General features: G+C 41.3%; 1 protein-coding gene across 6 annotated transcripts in view; it reads right to left on the bottom strand.

Moving 5' to 3' along the window:
- LOC126109831 (uncharacterized) overlaps positions 1 to 21902 on the bottom strand; it is a 200212-nt gene that overhangs the window by 138549 nt on the left and 39761 nt on the right. The window contains exons 1-2 of one of the 6 annotated variants that reach the window (XM_049914886.1): positions 16949 to 17042; positions 15480 to 15618 (exon numbers count right to left, since the gene is read on the bottom strand). The exons of 3 other annotated variants lie outside the window; for them this stretch is intronic. In XM_049914886.1, coding sequence (XP_049770843.1) covers positions 15480 to 15556 — 77 coding nt within the window. In that variant the 5' untranslated portion in view covers positions 15557 to 15618; positions 16949 to 17042. Of the gene's footprint in view, positions 1 to 15479; positions 15619 to 16948; positions 17092 to 21902 lie in introns of those variants that run through there. 2 more of the 6 variants (XM_049914891.1, XM_049914888.1) reach the window with 2 other exon arrangements.

The raw sequence follows: 21902 nt of genomic DNA on the forward strand, positions 1-21902 counted from the left end.
GCGTGAGCGGAAGACGGCTTAACGGTGTGCGGGACCGTAGCCCAGCTTCATGGAGACGGTTGCGAATGGTCCTCGCCGATACCCCAGGAGCAACAGTGTCCCTAATTTGCTGGGATGTGGCGGAGCGGTCCCCTACGGCACTGCGTAGGATCCTACGGTCTTGGCGTGCATCCGTGCGTCGCGGCGGTCCGGTCCCAGGTCGACGGGCATGTGCACCTTCCGCCGACCACTGGCGACAACATCGATGTACTGTGGAGACCTCACGCCCCACGTGTTGAGCAATTCGGCGGTACGTCCACCCGGCCTCCCGCATGCCCACTATACGCCCTCGCTCAAAGTCCGTCAACTGCTCATACGGTTCACGTCCACGCTGTCGCGGCATGCTACCAGTGTTAAAGACTGCGATGGAGCTCCGTATGCCACGGCAAACTGGCTGACACTGACGGCGGCGGTGCACAAATGCTGCGCAGCTAGCGCCATTCGACGGCCAACACCGCAGTTCCTGGTGTGTCCGCTGTGCCGTGCGTGTGATCATTGCTTGTACAGCCCTCTCTCAGTGTCCGGAGCAAGTATGGTGGGTCTGACACACCGGTGTCAATGTGTTCTTTTTTCCATTTCCACGAGTGTAATAATACTAAACACCACACCATCCCAAAACAAATATTATAGACAAAAAACCTCAAGTTACAAAACAATGCCACAAATAAAACAGGAATGGAACACTTCATTTGACTTGCAAGCTCAAACAAAGCCCACCAATACCAAAAAACCAACATCCGCAATTCTGACAAACAGAATTGGACATTTCCTTTGGTCAGTGTAGCTCAAACAAATCCCTCAATACCATAAAACCAACACTACCAACTATGAAAACCAAAATTGGGCATTTCCCTTGACCGATACAGCTCAAACGATGCCCTTGTTACTAAAAAACTAATACCCAAAACTCCAAATAGTGGAATCTGATTTTTCCCTTGACCTATATAGTGCAAACACAGCTCTTGATATCTACTTGTAAACAAAACACAACCACAAACTTCACAAGCTACAAAACTCAGAAAACACCATTGTAACCAAACCCACAAATTCACTAGATAAATTAAAACATAATTAAAACTACCACAAATACAAAACAAACAAAACATCACAATCACTATAGAATATAACATAAAAAAATTATTTACCAACATAATCTTTTGACAAAATCACTTAGGTCGAACACACACAGCTGCGCGCGCTCACTCACGCTCACACACACACACACACACACACACACACACACACACACACACACACACACACACACACCAAAAAACATGACAAACGTCAAGCTAGTCAGACCTAATAAAAATGCCAAACACACAAATAAAAGGAAAAGAAATCGTAACTCACTGAAAACAAAGCATTCACTACCAAACTCATGTTACAGCCCTAATTACCCAGACTGAAATAAACCCATGTTACCACAGTGATAAGCAAGACTCAGTTGCACCCAATACCACATGTTAAACTCAACCGTCAACATCCACCACCAGAGGGCACCACAACATGACATCTACAAACACAAAACAACACAAACACATCGTGGCATAGTGACCTCACACACCACACCATTACGTCACGGGTAAAAGCAGGCAAGTGGAATTGGTCGCTTCCAATAATCTGTCCTAGGAATATTTCATGTTATTTCTCAATATACATATAGTAAGGATTATCAATTCATTTTTGATTCCTGTTCCAAAAATCAAAGTTATTGGAGCACACAGAAGATAACAGCAACAATGCTAAATGTGTCAGCTTACTTGGAAATCAGGGCACCTCTATATTGAAAATGTGTACTGAAAATGAAATATAGGCACCCCCGCCGCCCCCCCCCCCCCCCCCCCACTCTATGGCCGTGATGTAGCAATCCTGATAAATTTTCAGTAGAAAAGAAACAGTCATCTTAAAATGAAAATGAATTGTTCCCTCTAGTGGATGGATTTTTTTCAGCTGGGGTAGAGGTGTGCAAACTGATCCCAGCAGTAGTGAAATCTATTACAATATTCTGTCAACTATCTTGCCACATATAATCTGCTTGAATACAAACAGAATACAGTGGCACTGCAATTCTTGCTTACATATGTTGTTGTTGTCTTCAGTCCTGAGACTGGTTTGATGCAGCCCTCCATGCTACTCTATCCTGTGCAAGCTTCATCATCTCCCAGTACTTACTGCAACCTACATCCTTCTGAATCTGACATAATATAAATTTTATTTCATTTACACCTTCACTGGCACTTGGTGTTGATGTGATCTTCAGTCTAAAGACTACTTTGATGCAGCTCTCTACACTACTCTATCCTGTACAAGTCTCTTAATCTGTAGATAGTATCTACAGCAAACAAGAGAAAGCCATCACAGAAACTAAATATACATACCATCTATGCTATGTAATACATCCTGCACACAATCATGTTTTACTATGTCCAGAACATAATGTAATGATCAGTAATGTACATAACTACAATACACACGGAAGGGGAAACTTTCACTGAATTAAAAGTACTGAAATGGCTGCAGACTGCAACCCACGTGCAACAGGAACAATATCCTACAACAACATCCGTTCTTAAGATAACCAATTGAAATGCGTTAAAGAATTAACTGAAACAAGTATTAGTACAGAAATGATGTTATACAATAGGGTCATTCCACACCAAGTGGTCTAAAACTGAAAAAAGTTCCCACCATCATGGTCTCCAATTTTCGTCAAATTTTAACTGTAGCTTTAGTCGTGTTGAAGTAAGTATCCCAAGATTTCAGGCCTCTAGCTGCAATAGCTGCTGATCTAGACCCCCTTGTCTGAAGTGTACTTAGTCCGTGTGCATGCAACATAAAAAAAATGTCATATTTGGAGTCTAATAAAATCGAAACTAATTCATAAGAATGGTTAGTAAGATGCGACCCTGTACAGTTTTTTTTGCTGATTCCAACGAAATTATGTATAACATTACTCATGCAAACCCCGGTCAAATAACTCGACTCAAAGTATACTTCAAAATTTGTCGTGACACAACGCGACAAATTTTGACCAATATTAAGACTGCAATGATTTCCTTGCAGTTGAAGATATGGACTTGAACTTTTGGCCAAGCTTCATGCTTGTGCTAGACATAATGCAGCCGGATTTGCAATGATCCAGGCCATATGGTCGCCCTGCAGTATCTCTTCAAATTAGGCAGTGTCAGCACAAACGGTAAAATTTACCAAAGTTTCAAGCCAATTACTAAAAAATAGTTGGCCTGAATCTGCTTGTGAATAGTATCACCTAAAAGAGAAACTCTTGCTCTACAAGACTGACATTTGTTTTTTTTGCAACGCGACCATTAAGTACTCATTAACTCACATCAAAGTTGTTATATTTTGTATGCGCGATGCACTAATTTTTCTTCATTTCTAGGAATTTGAATCTTAATAGTCGCTTAGAATTACTGATATAATTGGATATTTCATTCGTGTTTTATTCAGTGATTGGCCAGTGAGAGATGTCAGAAGTTAATGAAGAAGAAGAATCGTTGGCCCCCTGTTCAATTGGAAAAGATGCTGCTGCATCAAAGTGCCATGTTATCTTCTATGCTAAGAAGACTGGATTCAAAGCGTTTAGTGATTTCACAGAATGTGACCAGAAATTGCTTGTTTCGCGTTCAGAAGCCAAACTTGACGAAAATTCCATCATTTGCTTCCACCATGAAGCCCTCTTCCTACATGAATATCAAGCGATGCAAAAGAAATGTTGCAATCCATTCAAGAAGAGGAATCACAATGTAAAAGCTGGACTTAGACTGCTTGATAATGAAACAGCTGCCAAACTTTGCCTGTTAAAGAAAAAAGAAGTGATTGATATAAAACCTGGTCAGAAGCTTTGCCCTCGCTGCATGTCGGCACTGAACCAAAAGCTAGAAGATTCATCATCACTATCAACCCAATCTGAACAAGATTTCACAACGGATGAAACTGAACCAGCCATCAACAAAAGTTTATCATTTATTGGTGCTTCACCATTGAAAAGAAGACAACTAAGTAAAAGAGATAAGCAAAGCTATGCAAAAAGAAAGATCTTGGATGCACAAAGTTTAATTGGGAATCAAATTGCTGCTGCTGTAGGAATCAATTACGATGAACAGCCAAGTTCAAGTAAAAGTCGCCCATGCAATAATTGTGCAGATCTTGATAATCTTATAGAAGAGTTGAAAGAAAAATGTAAAGTGTCAAATCGTAGGACAAAAGTTCAAATATTGACCTTGGTTCCAAGAAGCTGGACAATTAAAGATACGACAACAGCATTTAATGTATCAGAAAGAATGGTAAAGCAAGCGAGAAAACTGAAGAATGAGCAAGGTGTTCTAGCTTTTCCAGCAAATCGGCAAGGAAGGAAGCTTTCAGATGAAGTTGTCCAGAAAGTACATGACTTTTTTCAAGATGACGAATTCAGCAGACTTTGTCCAGGGAAGAAAGACTGTGTGCCTGTGAGAATTTCAGGAACAAAGGTGTACAAGCAAAAGCGGTTGTTGCTTTGCAATTTGAAGGAAATGTACGTGTCTTATCAGAAGCAAAATGGACCAGAAATTGGCTTCTCAAAGTTTTGCGAGCTTAGACCAAAATGGTGTGTTACAGTTGGCTCTGCTGGAATGCACTCAGTTTGTGTCTGTACAATACACCAAAATGTCAAGCTTATGCTCACTGGTGCATCAATCAATGAAGACTACAAGGAAATTCTTAGCAAAGCTGTTTGCAGCTTGGAAAACAAGGATTGTATGCTTCATCGTTGTGAAAACTGCCCTGGTCCAGAAGGTGTAGAAGCAGTTATTGCAACATATTTTGAAGATAATGACCCTGAAGAACTGATTGAGTACAAACAATGGATTCATACCGACAGGGATACTTTAGAAACAAAGCAGCTTTCAACAGAAGAGTATGTTGAAGATATTGCAGCAAAAATTTGGAACCTGTCTTGTCATCACTACATTGCCAAGCATCAAAGCCAGCACCTGAAAGCTCTCAAAACTGATTTGAAAGAAGGCGAATTCATAATACTAATGGATTTTGCTGAAAACTATTCATTTATTGTTCAAGATGCAGTGCAAGGCTTTCACTGGGAAAACAGTCAAGCAACAGTTCATCCATTTGTAGTCTACTACTGTGAAAACGAAGAGGTGCAATGTGTGAATCTTTGTGTTATTAGTGACTGCCTTCGACACGATACGATTACTGTCCATGTTTACATTGGAAAAGTAATCAATTACCTGAAGATGCAATTTTCCAAAATAAGCCACATCCACTACTTCAGTGATGGTTCAGCTGCACAATATAAGAATTTCAAGAATTTTCTCAACTTATGCTATCACAAAGAAGATTTTGAAATAACAGCAGAATGGAATTTCTTTGGAACAAGCCATGGAAAGTCGCCTTGTGATGGCATTGGAGGCACAACAAAACGGTTGGCAGCAAGAGCAAGTTTGCAACGTCCATATGAAAACCAGATTCTAACACCCAAAGATCTTTTCAACTTCTGCAATGATAATATCAATGGAATCAAATTCTTTTTCATCAGCAAAGAGGAAGTTGAAGAAGAAAAAGCTTCTCAAGAAGAAAGATTCCTGCAAGGGCACACTCTAGCTGGCACAAGAGAAAACCACCATTTTTTGCCCATTGATATGACGACAATTAAGGTCAGTAGAGTTTCAAATGATGCGACATCTTTTTTGGCCAAAATTAGTGCTGCTGAAGTAGTAGTTCAAGTCATGGATCTTCAGCCTGGGCAGTATGTTGCTTGCATTTATGAAAAGAAATGGTGGATTGGAAACATCGTTGAAATCTCAGTCGAACAGAAAGATGCTTTCATAAGCTTTATGCATCCTCATGGTCCTGCAAGTTCATTTTATTGGCCCTTAAGACGTGATACTTGCTGGATTCCAGAACAACTTATCATTGGTGTTATTCCAGCTCCATCAGTGACATCATCCGGTCGGCAATACAGTTTTCCTGAAAGCATTCTCTTGCAAATCAACGATGCTTCCAGAATGATGAAGTAACTGAGGAAGACAGGCTTGGGAACCTGCATAAAGAAACCCACAATCAGGCTTGGGATCCTGTGGTAAAGACACCCTGTAATCAGGCTTGGGAACCTGCAGTAAAGATACCCACCCGTGGCTGTTACTGCATGGCTATCGGGCGTGGCCCCTATGGCGATGGGGATGCTGGTTTTATTGTGATAACCAGTAATGGCTCAGCCATCATGGACCAACGCAGGGCACTGCGCACACAAAATATAAGATACTTTGACCTGAGTAAATAAGCACTTAATGGAAGCGTTGCAAAAGAAAAATATATCCATCTTGTAGAGCAAGAGTTTCTCTTTCAGATGATACTATTCACAATTAAATCCAGGCTGACTATTTTGTAGTAATGGGCTTTGAACTTTGGTAAATAAAGCCATTTGCGCTGACACTGCCAAATTTGAAGAGATTTTGCAAGGCGACTATAAAGCCTGGGTAGTTGGAAATCCAGCTGTATTATGTCCAGCACAAAGATAAGACTTGGTAAAAAGTTCAAGTCCATATCTTTATCTGCAAGGAAATTATTGCAGTCTGAATATTGGTCAAAATTTGTCGCATTAAGTCACGACAGAATTAGGGGTACACTTTGAGTCGACTTGTTTGACCGGATTTTGCATCAGTAATCTTATAATTAATTTCGTTTGAATCAGCACAAAAAACTGTACAGGGTCTCATCTTACTAACCATTCTTATGAATTGGTTTCAATTTTATGAGACCCCAAAAATGGCATTTTGTCTGATGTCGCGCGCATGCGAACTTACTACCCTTCAGACAAGGGGGTGTAGATCAGCAAGTATTGCAGCTAGAGGCTTGAAATCTTGAGAAACTTAATTTAGCACTTGACTAGTGCTACAGATAAAATTTGAAGAAAATTGGAGACATGATGGTGGGAAGGTTTAGACCACTTGGCATGGAATGACCCAATACAAAATTTCAAACTTAAATGTATTCCTATTAAAACTGTTAGTTTATGTAGCTATAAGTATTTTATACCAAAAGGCTGGTCATTTCTGATCTCCACTTTGTCATTGTACACATGTGTCTTCCACTAGTCAGAGAAATGCAATTATTACAATAAATAATAAAAAGAGATTTCCTGAGCAATTTTCGTGTGGCTAATTTTAAGGTAAGACAGCCAAAATAAACTTAAAAAAACAGTTGAAAAAAGGGTGCAGTTTAGCTTTTTACATCTTCAGAAGTAATTACGAGATAAAACTGAAACTTTGCACGTAATAATTTAGCAATACAAGGACTTAAAACTATATTTGGTTTTGCAATACAAGCATATAAAGCCAAAAAAAGACAAGGTGGAGGAGCATCAAAAATGGCCCTATATTCCGATGGTACTCAAAGTAAAGCAGACTTCTTTTAGAGTGTTCTACAGATGTTTAATACTCCCTCAGGAAAGCAATAACAGAAGTCATGCTGAGTACGAAGTGAGATAAAGTCTGAGGGTCATTCCACGTCAGTTCAACCAGGGGCTCCAGCTCATAGTCTCAGATTTGACTGAAATTCAGTACACTAATTCTACCATGTGTAGAAAACTCATGTACAAAGTATTAGTTTCCCCTGCCAATTAGTTCCAGAATTATTACTTGTGATAGAAGGTGGCGTGACCCAGAAATTGCAACCCGCATCTGGCAATCTATCTTCAGACCCAACTTCAGGTCTTAATAACTTTGGAACTATTCCACACAGTCCAGTGACATTTTTACAATCCAGTAACATCCATTTAGAGAACACACTCCATGAATCAAAACACCAACAACATATTTCTGAGGGAAAATGATAATTCCAAAATGTGATTAAAAAATGTAATGCATTAAAAGGTAAATATTGTAGGAGCCCTCTATGCCAAATATAATTCACTCAAAAAGGGTATAAATTTTTTTGTGGTAAGCTTAATGTGGCCTAAACACACACAGAACTTATCATGCCCATATCAGTCACAAAAACTGAATTACATGCACACGAAAATACAAAAATTTGAAAAATTACATGAAAAACATGGATTTTCTAAGTGTGGTAGCACAAAAGAGACAAGTGGTATCCAAGCCAAATTTCACACACTGCATAAGTACACCATAACAATATATATCTCAAAATTTCACCATGTTATTGCAAGACATTTGTGTACAATGGAAGTTAACAGATGTATTTGGTGATTTGGCCATTGTTCCACAACACAATTTTGTAAAAACATATTGTAAACTTTTCTGCCTCTTCTTATCCTCTCCCACAACTGTTTAATCACTAAGCAACAACATATAGACAGATTAACACAACCTATCATTAATGTTTACTGCACCTTAACTGGTAAAAACCAGTCAATTGTGCTTTGAACAGAAGTTCTCCCACACTTTAGCTACTGTACTCTGTACATTGAGTGGCAAATTGTACTGTCTTCCTGACACTGTGGTAGGAGCTGGAACTGTCGTAAGAATATGTTCAAAAGGAATCCGACACCTGTCTGCCAAATTTGGCCAATGAAATGATCTTGCTGCTCCTGCTGGTGCCATGAAGTTCACAAATACATCACCTTCAGCTTCACAGCACTCTGCAACACATCCTAAGTACCATTTGTCGTCATAAACAGTAATAACATAGCAACTTGGTTGTATGTTGTTGCTTTTGCTTCTGAATCCTGAGTCAGACACACTGTGAAGACACATGTTGTGCACGAACTTATAGTTATAACCGGACAGTCTGCTCATCTGCACATTGTCAGAGGCCACTGGAGAGAAGTGATGATGGCTCCTTGTGCTCGCAACAGTTTTAACATGTTCTAGTCTGCTTTTTAGCAACTCTTCGATTGATTTCACCTCATCTTTTGAAACATAGAATGATTGTATGCCAGAGATATTTTTCTGTACCCAGGTAAATAATTGAAGAGGTGTCAGAATGTGACCTTCTGTAGGGTGCTCGTGATGCCATGTGCTTAATGGTAGCACCAATACCATCACATACATTTTTTCCATGACTTGTTGCGAAAAAATTCCATTTTGCGTAAATTTGAAAATCATGGTAATGCATGCATAAATTTTTGAGATTTTTACAGTTTTTGTACTGACTAGCTGCCCCATCACTGAAGTATTTCGCAAAATGTATGTGAGGCAGCTTGTTTTTCACATATGCCATAACAGATGGCATCACGAATTAAACAGTCACTAAAAACGCACAGGTTCATGACAGACATATCACCTGATTCACCTCTATAGTAAATTGCAAATGGCTGCGATCCGTGTGTGTCCGTCGTTTATAAGAAACAAGTTCATCGTCATGCATAAGGAGATCACCGTACAGTTTGTTATTCGCGTGTTCTGCAAGGTATGCCTTACCAGGACACTTTTCACACCTGTGTATCATGCACTGGTTGGAACTGACGTCACACACTAGCAGCTTCTTTGCACCTTTGTAATCCAGACCAGAATGCTTTATAGCAGCAAACATCAGCTTAGCATTTGGATGGGTCTCTCATACACAACCATTGTGTGTGCCCCTTGCACTTACAGGCACAACCCATTTTGGCCGAAGATTGAAAAAAATGTGATAAACCTACTTCGGTATTGGGATACTTTTCCTTGAATTCTACATATAGTTATGATATGTTGCATAGCAACAGTCTTTTTTGCATCTGTAAACGTACATTTCCCATTTTCACCATTACATTGTCTTTTTTTCCAGGCATTATTCGGCTGTAGTCATTATTTTCATAAAACTCCGACACTAGCACCTTTATTTCTGAACTAAATTGCTTACCCTGAGCCTGCTGAAGTTGTGGAAGCACTCCTTGGGTTGCTTTCATTTTCCTAGCTTGCTTTACCAAATATGTAGAAACACTGAATTCCTTTGCAGTGTAGTCAAGAGACCAGCTGGAAGGTGCAAGGGGTAAGAATAGTTACTTTTTTCTGGCGTGTGAATATGGCACATTTTTCTTTCAAATCATGCACAATTTTGTCCAAATCAGAGCATTTCTGGTATGATTTCTGGTCCTTTGGAGCAGATAGTTCTTCCTCTTCCATCATTAGTGTGTCAGCTATTTTGTGTTTTAATTCCATGGTGTGGGTTCCTGTAGTCATGTCCTAGTTCATGAACCACGGGCAACGTATGAGTGACCAACTAAGTGGTCCCGACAGTCGGGATACCAGTTACTTTGGAATAAGGCTGGGCATCTCGGGCATATTCTGAGTCATGGTCACCTTTGTGCTCATACGGCAAAGACTACCAAATCCACCGGTTAGTCCCTCAGCCGTTAGGGGTAAAACCCAATGGGACTCGGGGCAAGTAAGGCTAGCAACCTGCTTCCCTGGTACTTTAAATATGATGCTGGCAACAATCAGAGCAAAATGCCTCGGACCTTTGGAGGTGACGGAGTCCCACCTCTAACTGACCAACCAGGGACTCCTAAGATACGACTTGGCAAACAAATGGTAATGAGATGAGGAACCATTAATATCAATGGGGGCTACTCTGGGAAGAAGGTAGAGCTGGCAGAGGCTGCAAGTAAGATGGGGCTGGACGTTTTAGCTGTTAGTGACATTCGGGTAAGGGGTGAGAAAGAAGAGGAAGTGGGAGAATACAAGGTCTACCTGTCAGGAGTCAAAGCAGGAATACACAATGGGGTGTAGGGCTTTACAGCAGGAAAGAAATGGAACCCAGTGTAGTTGCAATAAGGTATGTAAACGAATGACTGATGTGGATAGATTTGACAGTGTCTAGCAAGAAAATTAGGATTGTGTCAGTATATTCGCATTGTGAAGGGACAGATCAAGATAAGATGGATAGTTTTTATTTGGCACTCAGTGATGTAGTTGTTAGAGTAAAGGACAATTACAGTGTTCTGCTCATGGGTGATTTTAACGCCAGGATTGGAAATCGAACAGAAGGGTATGAAAAGGTTATGGGTAAATTTGGAGAGGATATGGAGGCCAACAGGAACGGGAAACAACTCTTGGATTTCTGTGCCAGTATGAGCTTAGTAATTCAAACTCCTTTTTTAAACATAAGAACATTCACCGGTATACTTGGGAAGGCAGGGGAACCAGATCTGTCATTGACTATATAACAACAGATCAGGAATTCAGGAAGGCTGTGAGGGACACATGTGTATTCAGGGGATTCTTTGATGACACTGATCATTATTTAATCTGCAGTGAAATTGGGATTGTGAGGCCGAAAGTGCAGGAGGTCAGGTCCATATGTAGAAGGATAAGAGTGGTGAAACTTCAAGATAAGGAAATCAGGCACAAGTACATAACAACGATCTCAGAAAGGTACCAGTTAGTTGAATGTAGTGAAATACAGTCATTGGAAAAGGAATGGACAAGGTACAGGGACACAGTACTAGAAGTGGCTAAAGAATGTCTTGGAACAGTAGTGTGTACAAGTAGGATGAAGCAAACAGCTTGGTGGAATGATATAGTCAAGGCAGCCTGTAAAAGGAAAAAGAAGGCGTATCAAAAATGGCTACATACCAGAACCCAGGTAGACAGAGAAAGTTATGTTGAAGAAAGAAACAAAGCCAAACAGATAATTGCAGCATCCAAGAAGAAATCGTGGGAAGATTTTGGAAACAGGTTGGAGACTATGGGTCAAGCTGCTGGAAAACCATTCTGGAGTGTAATTAGCAGTCTTCGAAAGGGAGGTAAGAAGGAAATGACAAGTATTTTGGACAGGTCGGGACAACTGCTGGTGAATCCTGTGGATGCCTTGGGCAGATGGAGGGAATATTTTGAAGAGTTGCTCAATGTAGGCGAAAATGCGATCAGTAATGTTTCAGATTTCGAGGTAGAACGGGATAGGAATGATGATTGAAATAGGATCACCTTTGAGGAAGTGGAAAAAATGGTCAATAGATTGCAGTGCAATAAAGCAGCTGGGGTGGATGAAATTAAGTCGGAACTCATCAAATACAGTGGAATGTCAGGTCTTAAATGGCTACACAGGATAATTGAAATGGCCTGGGAGTCGGGACAGGTTCCATCAGACTGGACAAAAGCAGTAATCACACCAATCTTTAAACATGGAAACAGAAAAGATTGTAACAACTACAGAGGTATCTCTTTAATCAGCATTGTGGGTAAAATCTTCTCAGGTATTGTTGAAAGGAAAGTGCGAGTATTAGTTGAGGACCGATTGGATGAAAATCAGTGTGGGTTTAGGCCTCTTAGAGGTTGTCAGGACCAGATCTTTAGCTTACGGCAAATAATGGAGAAGTGTTATGAGTGGAACAGGGAATTGTATCTATGCTTTATAGATCTAGAAAAGGCATATGACCGGGTTCCTAAGAGAAAGTTATTGTCTGTTCTACAAGATTATGGAATAGGAGGCAAACTTTTGCAAGCAATTAAAGGTCTTTACATGGATAGTCAGGCAGCAGTTAGGGTTGACAGTAAATTGAGTTCATGGTTCAGAGTAGTTTCAGGGGTAAGACAAGGCTGCAACCTGTCTCCACTGTTGTTCATATTATTTATGGATCATATGTTGAAAACAATAGACTGGCTGGGTGAGATTAAGATATGTGAACACAAAATAAACAGTCTTGCATATGCGGATGACTTAGTTGTGATGGCAGATTCGATTGAAAGTTTGCAAAGTAATATTTCAGAGCTAGATCAGAAATGTAAGGACTATGGTATGAAGATTAGCATCTCCAAAACGAAAGTAATGTCAGTGGGAAAGAAATATAAACAGATTGAGTGCCAAATAGGAGGAACAAAGATAGAACAGGTGGACGGTTTCAAGTCCTTAGGATGCATATTCTCACAGGATGGCAACATAGTGAAAGAACTGGAAGCGAGGTGTAGCAAAGCTAATGCAGTGAGCGCTCAGCTACGATGTACTCTCTTCTGCAAGAAGGAAGTCAGTACCAAGACTAAGTTATCTGTGCACCGTTCAATCTTTTGACCAACTTTGTTGTATGGGAGCGAAAGCTAGGTGGATTCAGGTTACCTTATCAACAAGGTTGAGGTTACGGATATGAAAGTAGCTAGGATGATTGCAGGTACTAGTAGATGGGAACAATGGCAGGAGGGTGTCCACAATGAGGAAATCAAAGAAAAACTGGGAATGAACTCTATAGATGTAGCAGTCAGGGCATACAGGCTTAGATGGTGGGGTCATGTTACACGCATGGGAGAAGCAAGGTTACCCAAGAGACTCATGGATTCAGCAGTAGAGGGTAGGAGGAGTCGGGGCAGACCGAGGAGAAGGTACCTGGATTCGGTTAAGAATGATTTTGAAGTAATAGGTTTAACATCAGAAGAGGCACCAATGTTAGCACTGAATAGGGGATCATGGAGGAACTGTATAAGGGGGGCTATGCTCCAGACTGAACACTGAAAGGCATAATCAGTCTTAAATGATGATGATGAATTCCATTTGAGCTTCTTGTAGTTTTCTTCTACCATAGCTGGGCCTGTCTCTTTTCCCAACTTTGTGTCTCTTCATGGGAGACAAACCAAGAGCAGTCACTGAAGTATTTAATTGCTCATACACTGTGGTTTTAGATGGCTGATACTCTTCGTCACTGTCATGTAAATTATCAGAATATTCTTCAATTTTTAGCAGTGTAACACACCTGGAACATAACTTTAGTCCTGGTTTCATGTTAAGTCCCATGCACTGATTCACTTTCAATACTGATTTTATATCACTTTCTCTAAGGCTACACTTCACTGTCTTCTTATGAATCCAAAATGGATCAAAAGAACTTCTTTGTAGGAAAGAATACTTATCCTGAAACACTGTCATATAATGATAACAAACACTAAAGTTTCAGGGAACTGTAGTTCTTGTGCCCTCAGAGTGTATCCCGGATCTCCATAGCAACAAATCTTGGTCCGATTCATCCAGATCATACAGTACAAAGCGAATACCACATTTTGTTCCATATGTTGTTTTATAACATTCAGATGCTTGTGCACTACCAATACTGCAACTTGTTTGAACAAAAGCGCCACTAGTACACTCTTTTACCTCCATACTGACTTTCCACAACAGTACTGACCAGTCTGAACTATAATCTTAAAAACATGAGTGACCTGTAATTGTTGCTTGTTTCCTTTGTTGTTCCTGCCTAACAATGACTCATTCTGTCCCTGAAAACTCCCATTGTTTAACTTTCTGTTGCCTAATGGTTCCCAACAATTGCTTCAGCTCTATCTGAAACAAGCTGTCTACATCATTACTATTACTTGCTAAATCGTGATAAAAGAAACTTAACCAAATACATCTCTGTTAACTTTTATTGTACACAAATGCCTTGCAATAACAAGTTGAAATTTTGCCACATATTATATTATGGTCTACTTATGCAGTGTTTGAAATTTGGCTTGGATACCACTTGACCCTTTTGTGCTATCACACTTAGAAAATCCATGTTTTTCAGGTAATTTTTCAAATTTTTGTATTTTCGTGTGCATGTAGCTCTGTTTGTGTGACTGATATGGGGAAGATGAGTTCTGTGTGTGTTTAGCCCAAATCAAGCTTACCACAAAAAAATTTATACCCTTTTTGATTGAATTATATTTGGCATAGAGGGCACCTACAATATGTACCTTTTAACGTATTACATTTTTTAAATCACATTTTGGAATTTTTTATTTTCCCTCAGAAATATGTTGTTGGTGTTTTGATTCATAGAATGTGTTCTCTAAATGGATGTTACTGGGTTGTAAAAATTTCACTGGATTGTACAGAATAGTTCCAAAGTTATTAAGATGTGAAGTTGGATCTGAAGATAGATTGCCAGATGCGGGCTGTAATTTCCAGGTCACACCACCTTCTTCCACAAGCTATAATTCTGGAACTAATTGGCAGGGAACCTTAAAATTTTTTACATTAGTGTTCCACACTTGGTAGCATTGGTGTGCTACATTTCAGCCAAATCTGAGACTATCAGCTGGAACACTTCCTCAAACTGGTTGAATTGACATGGAATGACCCCTGAGTAACTTAAAAAAGTCTCTGTTCACAACTCATCTTGATACATTTCAGTTAATTATTCTGATGTAACTACAGAATCAAACTGATGATAAACTTCACAAATTGCCTATGCATTACCAATGTAGTGGACATCATGGTAGTAAAGCTTTTGCATAACACCAGCAGCATACATCATATAAATAGGTTTCAGGCTTCACATCACTGTCACAGTGTGACAATTTTACCAAAGTTCAAGGCTCTCTTCCTGACATTTATGGAATGGATCCATTTTATATGTTATGTCTTTTTATTCTGTAGTGCTATTGATGCACTAGTTAAATTCCATTTTACGGTATAATGTAATTAGCACAGTTCGTGTTTCATGTGGAAGATTAGTTGTCTGACAAAAAATTAGATAAATGTGTCGGTACGGTCCATAGTGGCTTAACAATTACCGGTCCATTCTAAAGTGAGAAAACCAGCACCGCAGCATCCTAGGGGCAACGCTTGGTACCTGTGCAACAGCAGGCATGTGTGGGTTTCTTAACCAATAACAGCTTCTTTACACAGGATCCTAAGCCAGATGATACGTTTCTGCAATGTCAAAGAGGCCAAGGTTAGAAATCCATTCTATGCTTATGCTTACACAGGTTTCACTAATTTGCTGTAGAGAAAATATCATGAGAAAAACTTTACTGCCAACCAGATGTCACTAATGGGATTGATTGGAAGAAATTTTGATAGGACAGAACCAAAAAAATTACACTTTTCCAATGTGATTGTCTCATTATTAGAGCCACAAGAAGAAGAAAAACTATTGTTTTTATTGGATTCCTTATTCCACTTCACTTTAACCGAGTTGCCAGTTGTACAGATGTCATAAAAAACTAAAAAGACTGCTTTCTTTCTTTCCCTCTTTTTTCCTTATGCCCATTTCTTGGTCATCAAGACTTCAGGCCATTTCGTATGATCTTCCAAAAAGAGTATTAAAGTAGTGTAGAACATAACAGATGACGTCAAATGTAATTTGAGTACCGGCGGAATATCGGCCCATTTTCAGTGCCCCTCCAACTTGTCGCCGTTTTTGGTCGATCTTATATGCTCACATTGCAAAACCAAATCTAGTCTTTAGATGGTTTAGAATATGGTCATTCTAATGAAAGTGGTTTAAAAGAATCATCAACTTTGGCCTCAATTTGTGAACTATTGGAAAGCAGAAGGAGAATAAAATTCTATATTCTAAGACCTTGTACTGGTAAGTTAGGGAGTGAAAGCTCTATGTTTATCCCGCAAATACTTCCGGAAATATAAAAAGCTAAACTTCTAATTTTTCGCACGTCTATTTTTCAGCCTACTTTGCTTCAAATTTTCCATATGAAAATTTCTTAGAAAATCTTTTTCATTATTTCCTTTACGATAGCGTAAAATTTTGTATATGATGGCCTTGTAAATATTGCGGGGGATATTGTATCTCAAAGTTGCCGGAAAACACTGGTGCACTGTTGACAGCTGCGGTACGGGGTCAAACAAACGACTATATCTCCGGAAACAGTGCATTAGTGATCGTAAAACATTACCAATATACATTAGGAACCTGTGCACACGTTCGCACAAACTTCAGCAAAATTGGTGATGCCCATGCGGAAACTTTTTCCGAAATTACACCAGTTGGCATGGAAATATCGTCATAAATGTTCCATTTCAAGACGCAGACTTTTCCGTTTAAATCGGTGGATTTTCTTTTCTGTATTCCAAATTATCGACTGACTTAGAAAACAGTGTGCATCTGTTTCTACGCGAATGTGGTAATTTGGACACATTTATCATAGTGATATAATAAAAATGATAGCACACTATGCTGTACCTCGAGAATGGTATGAAATTCAATATAACACAATAACTAGAACAACGTGCAGGCACTTACCCGTAACAGTACGCGGAATCAAAACAATATTATCGTCTTTACGGCTTCCTGCAATCATAAACGACCGCCCGCAAACTCAAACATAAAAACGATACCGTCACGTGACTTTCCGGAGCGCCATTTTCGGACAGTGGAGAAAACATCTGGAACAAAACAATCACGATGGCGGAAAATTGAGTTATTCGAATTTATCTACCGATATTATGCACAAACAACTAATTGTTCGAGAAACGTAATAAGTACTCAGTTTCTGTAACGTTAGTAAAGTATTGCGGAATTAGTCATTCAAACCACGTAAACAGTAGTCCACGATAACAGAGACGAAAAAATCGAGCAGAAGAAAAAAGCACATTTTAATATATACATGCAGACATTTTCAAAAAAAGCGCCAGCGCCGTGAAGTTCATGGCAGAGGAGCTGTGAAGTGCATGACATTCAGATTGCGACGTATTTTTAGGCTGTTCGCACGGTAATAAGACACTCACAGACACTATGTGAGCCCATGCTGGAGGCAGTTACCCTCACGAATGTATTTCATGATTTCCACAACACTTTCTAGTGGATCAAACAGACCTGTTGGTCCCATACATTAAGCAGTATTCTAAGATTGACCATAGGGGTGTTTTGTGAGCAATCTCTGGAGTAGGCTAACCGTTATTTTTCCAGTATCATTTCAATTAAACAAAGCCTACCAAATGCTTCGACTGTGAATCATTCATTTCCTGCCATTAGGTGCTACTTTTATTTCTAAACATCTGAAGAAAATTGACAAACCATACCACTCTGAAATCTTACCAAGATCTGCCTGAATATTTGTGCACCTTTTTTCAGATAGCACTTTATTTATAGATAACTGCAAAGTTTCTGAGGGTACCATTAATATCAATTGCTACGTCACTGATAAACATCAAGAACAGCAAGGATCCCGATACACTTTCCTTCATCATGCTGGAAGTCAGTTCTAACTCTTTCAATAGCTATCCATCTAGGATAACACACTGCATCCTCCCTACCGAGAAATCCTGGTTCGAGTCACAAATTACACTCAATACCCATACAACTGTACTTTTCTTAATAAATGCTTACATGACAAATGAATCTGCATCTACATGGCAGCCATGATAGATGGCTTTCAGGATATCTACATTACTCATGTTTTTGGGGTCTATAGGCTACTGGTAGCATGGCGGAGGTTATACTATTTGTGATACCTCTCGAGCTCAGAAACATTCAATGATACTCTAACTGACGGATGTTGATAATGTGGAGGCAGTGGTTGTGTGGGTCGCTTTTGCTATTCTTTGTGTAGATGGAAGTTACCTGTGCTTTCTTCCACCAGCTTTTTTGTTCCAGGTTATATCTGGTTGAAAGAGGGCTATCTCAGCCACAAATTCCATGTAGAATCTGACAGAAATTCCTCTGGGCCATGCAGCCTTGTACAGTTTCAGTGATTTCAAGTATTCCCCAGTGCTGCTGATATTAGTATTTATCTAACACAATTTTGCACTGCTACTCGCCATATAGTGGAGATGCTGAGTCGCAGATAGCCACAACAAAAAGACTCTCATAATTATAGCTTTCAGCCATTAAGGCCTTTGTCAACAATACAAACACACACACACACACACACACACACACACACACACACACACACACACACTCTCTCTTCTCTCTCTCTCTCTCTCTCTCTCTCTCTCTCTCTCTCTCTCTCTCTACCTTTCTACTGCAGTCTCAAGGAACAGAAACAAACAGCACTGCAAGAAGCAGCAGCATCAGTGCATGACTGCATGACAGGAGTGGCGACCGGGGGGGGGGGGGGGGGGGAGGGGGGGGGGAGTAAAGAGGAGGCTGCGGCAGGGGAGGGAATGGGGAGGGATAGTATGGTGAGGGTGGCGGACAGTGAAGTGCCGCAGTTTAGACGGAGGGCAAGGTAGAGGTGGGGTGGCGGGGGGGGGGGGGGGGGGGGGGGGGGAAGGAGAGCAGCGGAAAAGGAGAGAAATAAAAGTACAGCTGTGTAGTGCTAGAATGGGAACAGGGAGGGGGGCTCAATGGGTGAGGACAGTGGCTAACGAAGGTTGAGGCCAGGAGGATTATTGGAACTTAAGAGGTATTGCACACGTGTGCAGTTCGGAAAAGCTGGTGGGGGTGATTTTTCATATGTATTTGGGTGTATTTTTGCATAGTTTTTCGGATGTAATCCTACATTATTTACATAATTTTTTGCATTGTCTCCACCACCATCTGCGTCAATACAGAAAAGTTTCCTTATCCCTAGCCAGACCCCAGTCCCACATTCTGTACCTGCATTGTTGGTTGGCTCATGGAATTCTCCTGATGGGCTTACCATCAAATTACCCATCTCTGGCTGTCACCCTTCCTTCCACAATGACCTCCACCTGTTCAGATTCCACCAATCCTTAGCCCTCACCAACATAGTCCTGCAAAACTGAGCCCAAACCTCCTTGCAGTATCTTCCTCTCCATCCGCAAAATTCTCCTGCTATGCAATCCTAAATTCCTGGAATCCGTAACACACATTGAAACTCTCGCCCTGCAGGAGCTCGAGCGACATGCACAACGCCACCTCAAAAAGCTCTCCATCTCGCTCACTTCCCACTCCCACCTTGGAGTACCCCTGTCCACCACCTCTACAACAACCTCCAAACCTCCCCCACATCCCTCACAGCTGACTTAACCCTGTCTCGCAGACCTACAACACTTACCCCACCCTCTAAAACTCCCTCCCAACACCACACAGAATCCAGAACCCAAACAGACCTGCAACACAGTCACGAACCTTTCCTCCAGAAGCCTCAGTCCCACAGAAATATCAGTCCTTTCCAAAGGCCTCACATTTTGCCCCACTCCCAAATTAAATCGTGCAGGACTTGTTAGACCTTCTCTCTGTCTCCCGGTCCCTACAGTGGAAACACTTTTTCGCCACCGACCCTACTAATCAAACTCGACCAGAGACCAATATTGAACCTTGCCTAACTCAGTTCACTCCTCTATCCGACCGTGGTCCACCCCCACTGCCCCCAAACCACCCCCTGTTAGCTTACCAGAATTTCTTAACCTCAAACCTCATTCCCCAAATCCCTCGACATGCAAACTAACCTTTCATCTGCAGAAAGAACTGCAGTCAAAGACGGATACATCAGTACCTCCGTCCATATCAGACCTACTAACCACCAGCAATACCTCCACTTCGACAGCTGACACTCGTTCCGTACCGAGAAGTCCCTTCCGTACAGCCTAGCCACCTGTGGTCGTCGCATCTGCAGTGACGAGCAGTCCCTCTCAAAATATACTGAGGGTCTCACTGAAGCCTTCACTGACAGTAATTATCCTCCCACCCTCGAACGAAACAAATCTTCCTCGCCTTATCTTTCCAGTCTCCCACCACCCCACAAAGTCCCACCGTCCGGCCACGAGGACCGTTCCCCTCGTAACTCGGTACCACCCGGGACCGGAGCAACCGAATTTCACTATCCGTGAGGGTTTCGATTACCTCTCGCCGTGCCCCGAAATGAGAAATGTACTGCCCACTATCCTTCCTACCCCTCCCACAGAGGTATTCTGCCGTCCACCAAACCTACACGATATACTCGTCCATCCTTACACGACCCCCGTTCCCAGTCCCTCACCTCACGACTCGTGCCTGTAATAGCCCGAGATGCGATACTTGTCCCGTACGTCCTCCCACCGCCACCTACTCCAGTCTTGTCACTAGCATCACATATCCCATCAAAGGCAGGGCTACCTGTGAAACCAGTCGTGTGGTCTACAAGCACAGCTGCAACCACTGTGCCGCATTCTCTGTAGGCACGACAACCGATAAGCTGGCTGTCCGCACGAATGGCCACCGAGAAACGAGTGGACCGACCTCTTGCTGAACACGCTGCCAAACGTGATATCCTTCATTTCGATGACTGCTTCACAGCCTGTGCCGTACGGATCCTTCCCACCGACATGAGCTTTTCTGAATTAAGCAGTTGGGAACTTTCCTCGCAATACATCCTACGTTCCCAGAACACTCCTGGCCTCAATCTTCATTAGTCACTGTCTTCTCCCATCCAGCTTCCTCCCATTCCAGCACTACACAGCTGTCATTCCACCACCACATCCAGTCTTTTTATTTCTCTCCTTTTCAACTTCATTCCCCCACCCCACCTCCCCACTTCTCCCCTGCCCTCTGTCTAAACTGCAGCACTTCACTGTCTGCCACCCCCACCATACTATCCGTCCCCCTCCCCACCCCAGCCTCCTCCTTTCCCCACCCAGTATCCACTCCCATCGTGCACTGGTGCTGCCGGTGTGTTTGTGTATTGTCGACAAAGGCCTCGATGGCCGAAAGCTATAACTGTGCGAGTCTTTTTGTTGTGCCTATCTGCGACTCGGCATCTCCGCTATATGGTGAGAAGCTAGGTTCCTTCTCGTAATATTGTTACATTCCGACCTGGATTTTCCATTGTTTACTTTTGCACTGGTGTGAGAATTAAATTGGGGCACTACTCCTGGATGGTACTTCACACAGGTACATTAAAAACAGAGTTCACCGTTTATGCTTTTGCTCTGCCATCCTCAATTTCAATTTCTGTCTTATCTGCGAGTGTCAGGACAACAATAGTGCTGCTGGCAGACTTCACAGATGACTACAGCATCTTTTTGTCTTGTGAGAGGTATTTTGAGAAAGCTGTGCTGTAGTAATCACTGAAGGCTTTTTGACAGTCAAGTAAGTGTCTTTTAGCATTTCTCTTTTTGTAGCTCTAACTTTTGTTTTACACTTTGAAATGTTACCACTGGTATTCACTGTTGGGGAATACTTAACCAGGATATCAGTTCTTCGAATGTAAGTTCATAACTACCTTTACCTTCTCTTTCTGCACTTGCATCGCTCCTCGAAGTTGTGGTCCTGTTATGCACTGCCACTCGTAGCTATATCAAACTTCTTC

Source organism: Schistocerca cancellata, chromosome 12 (assembly GCF_023864275.1).
Source record: "Schistocerca cancellata isolate TAMUIC-IGC-003103 chromosome 12, iqSchCanc2.1, whole genome shotgun sequence".
In the NCBI taxonomy this organism is placed as follows: Eukaryota; Metazoa; Arthropoda; class Insecta; order Orthoptera; family Acrididae; genus Schistocerca; species Schistocerca cancellata.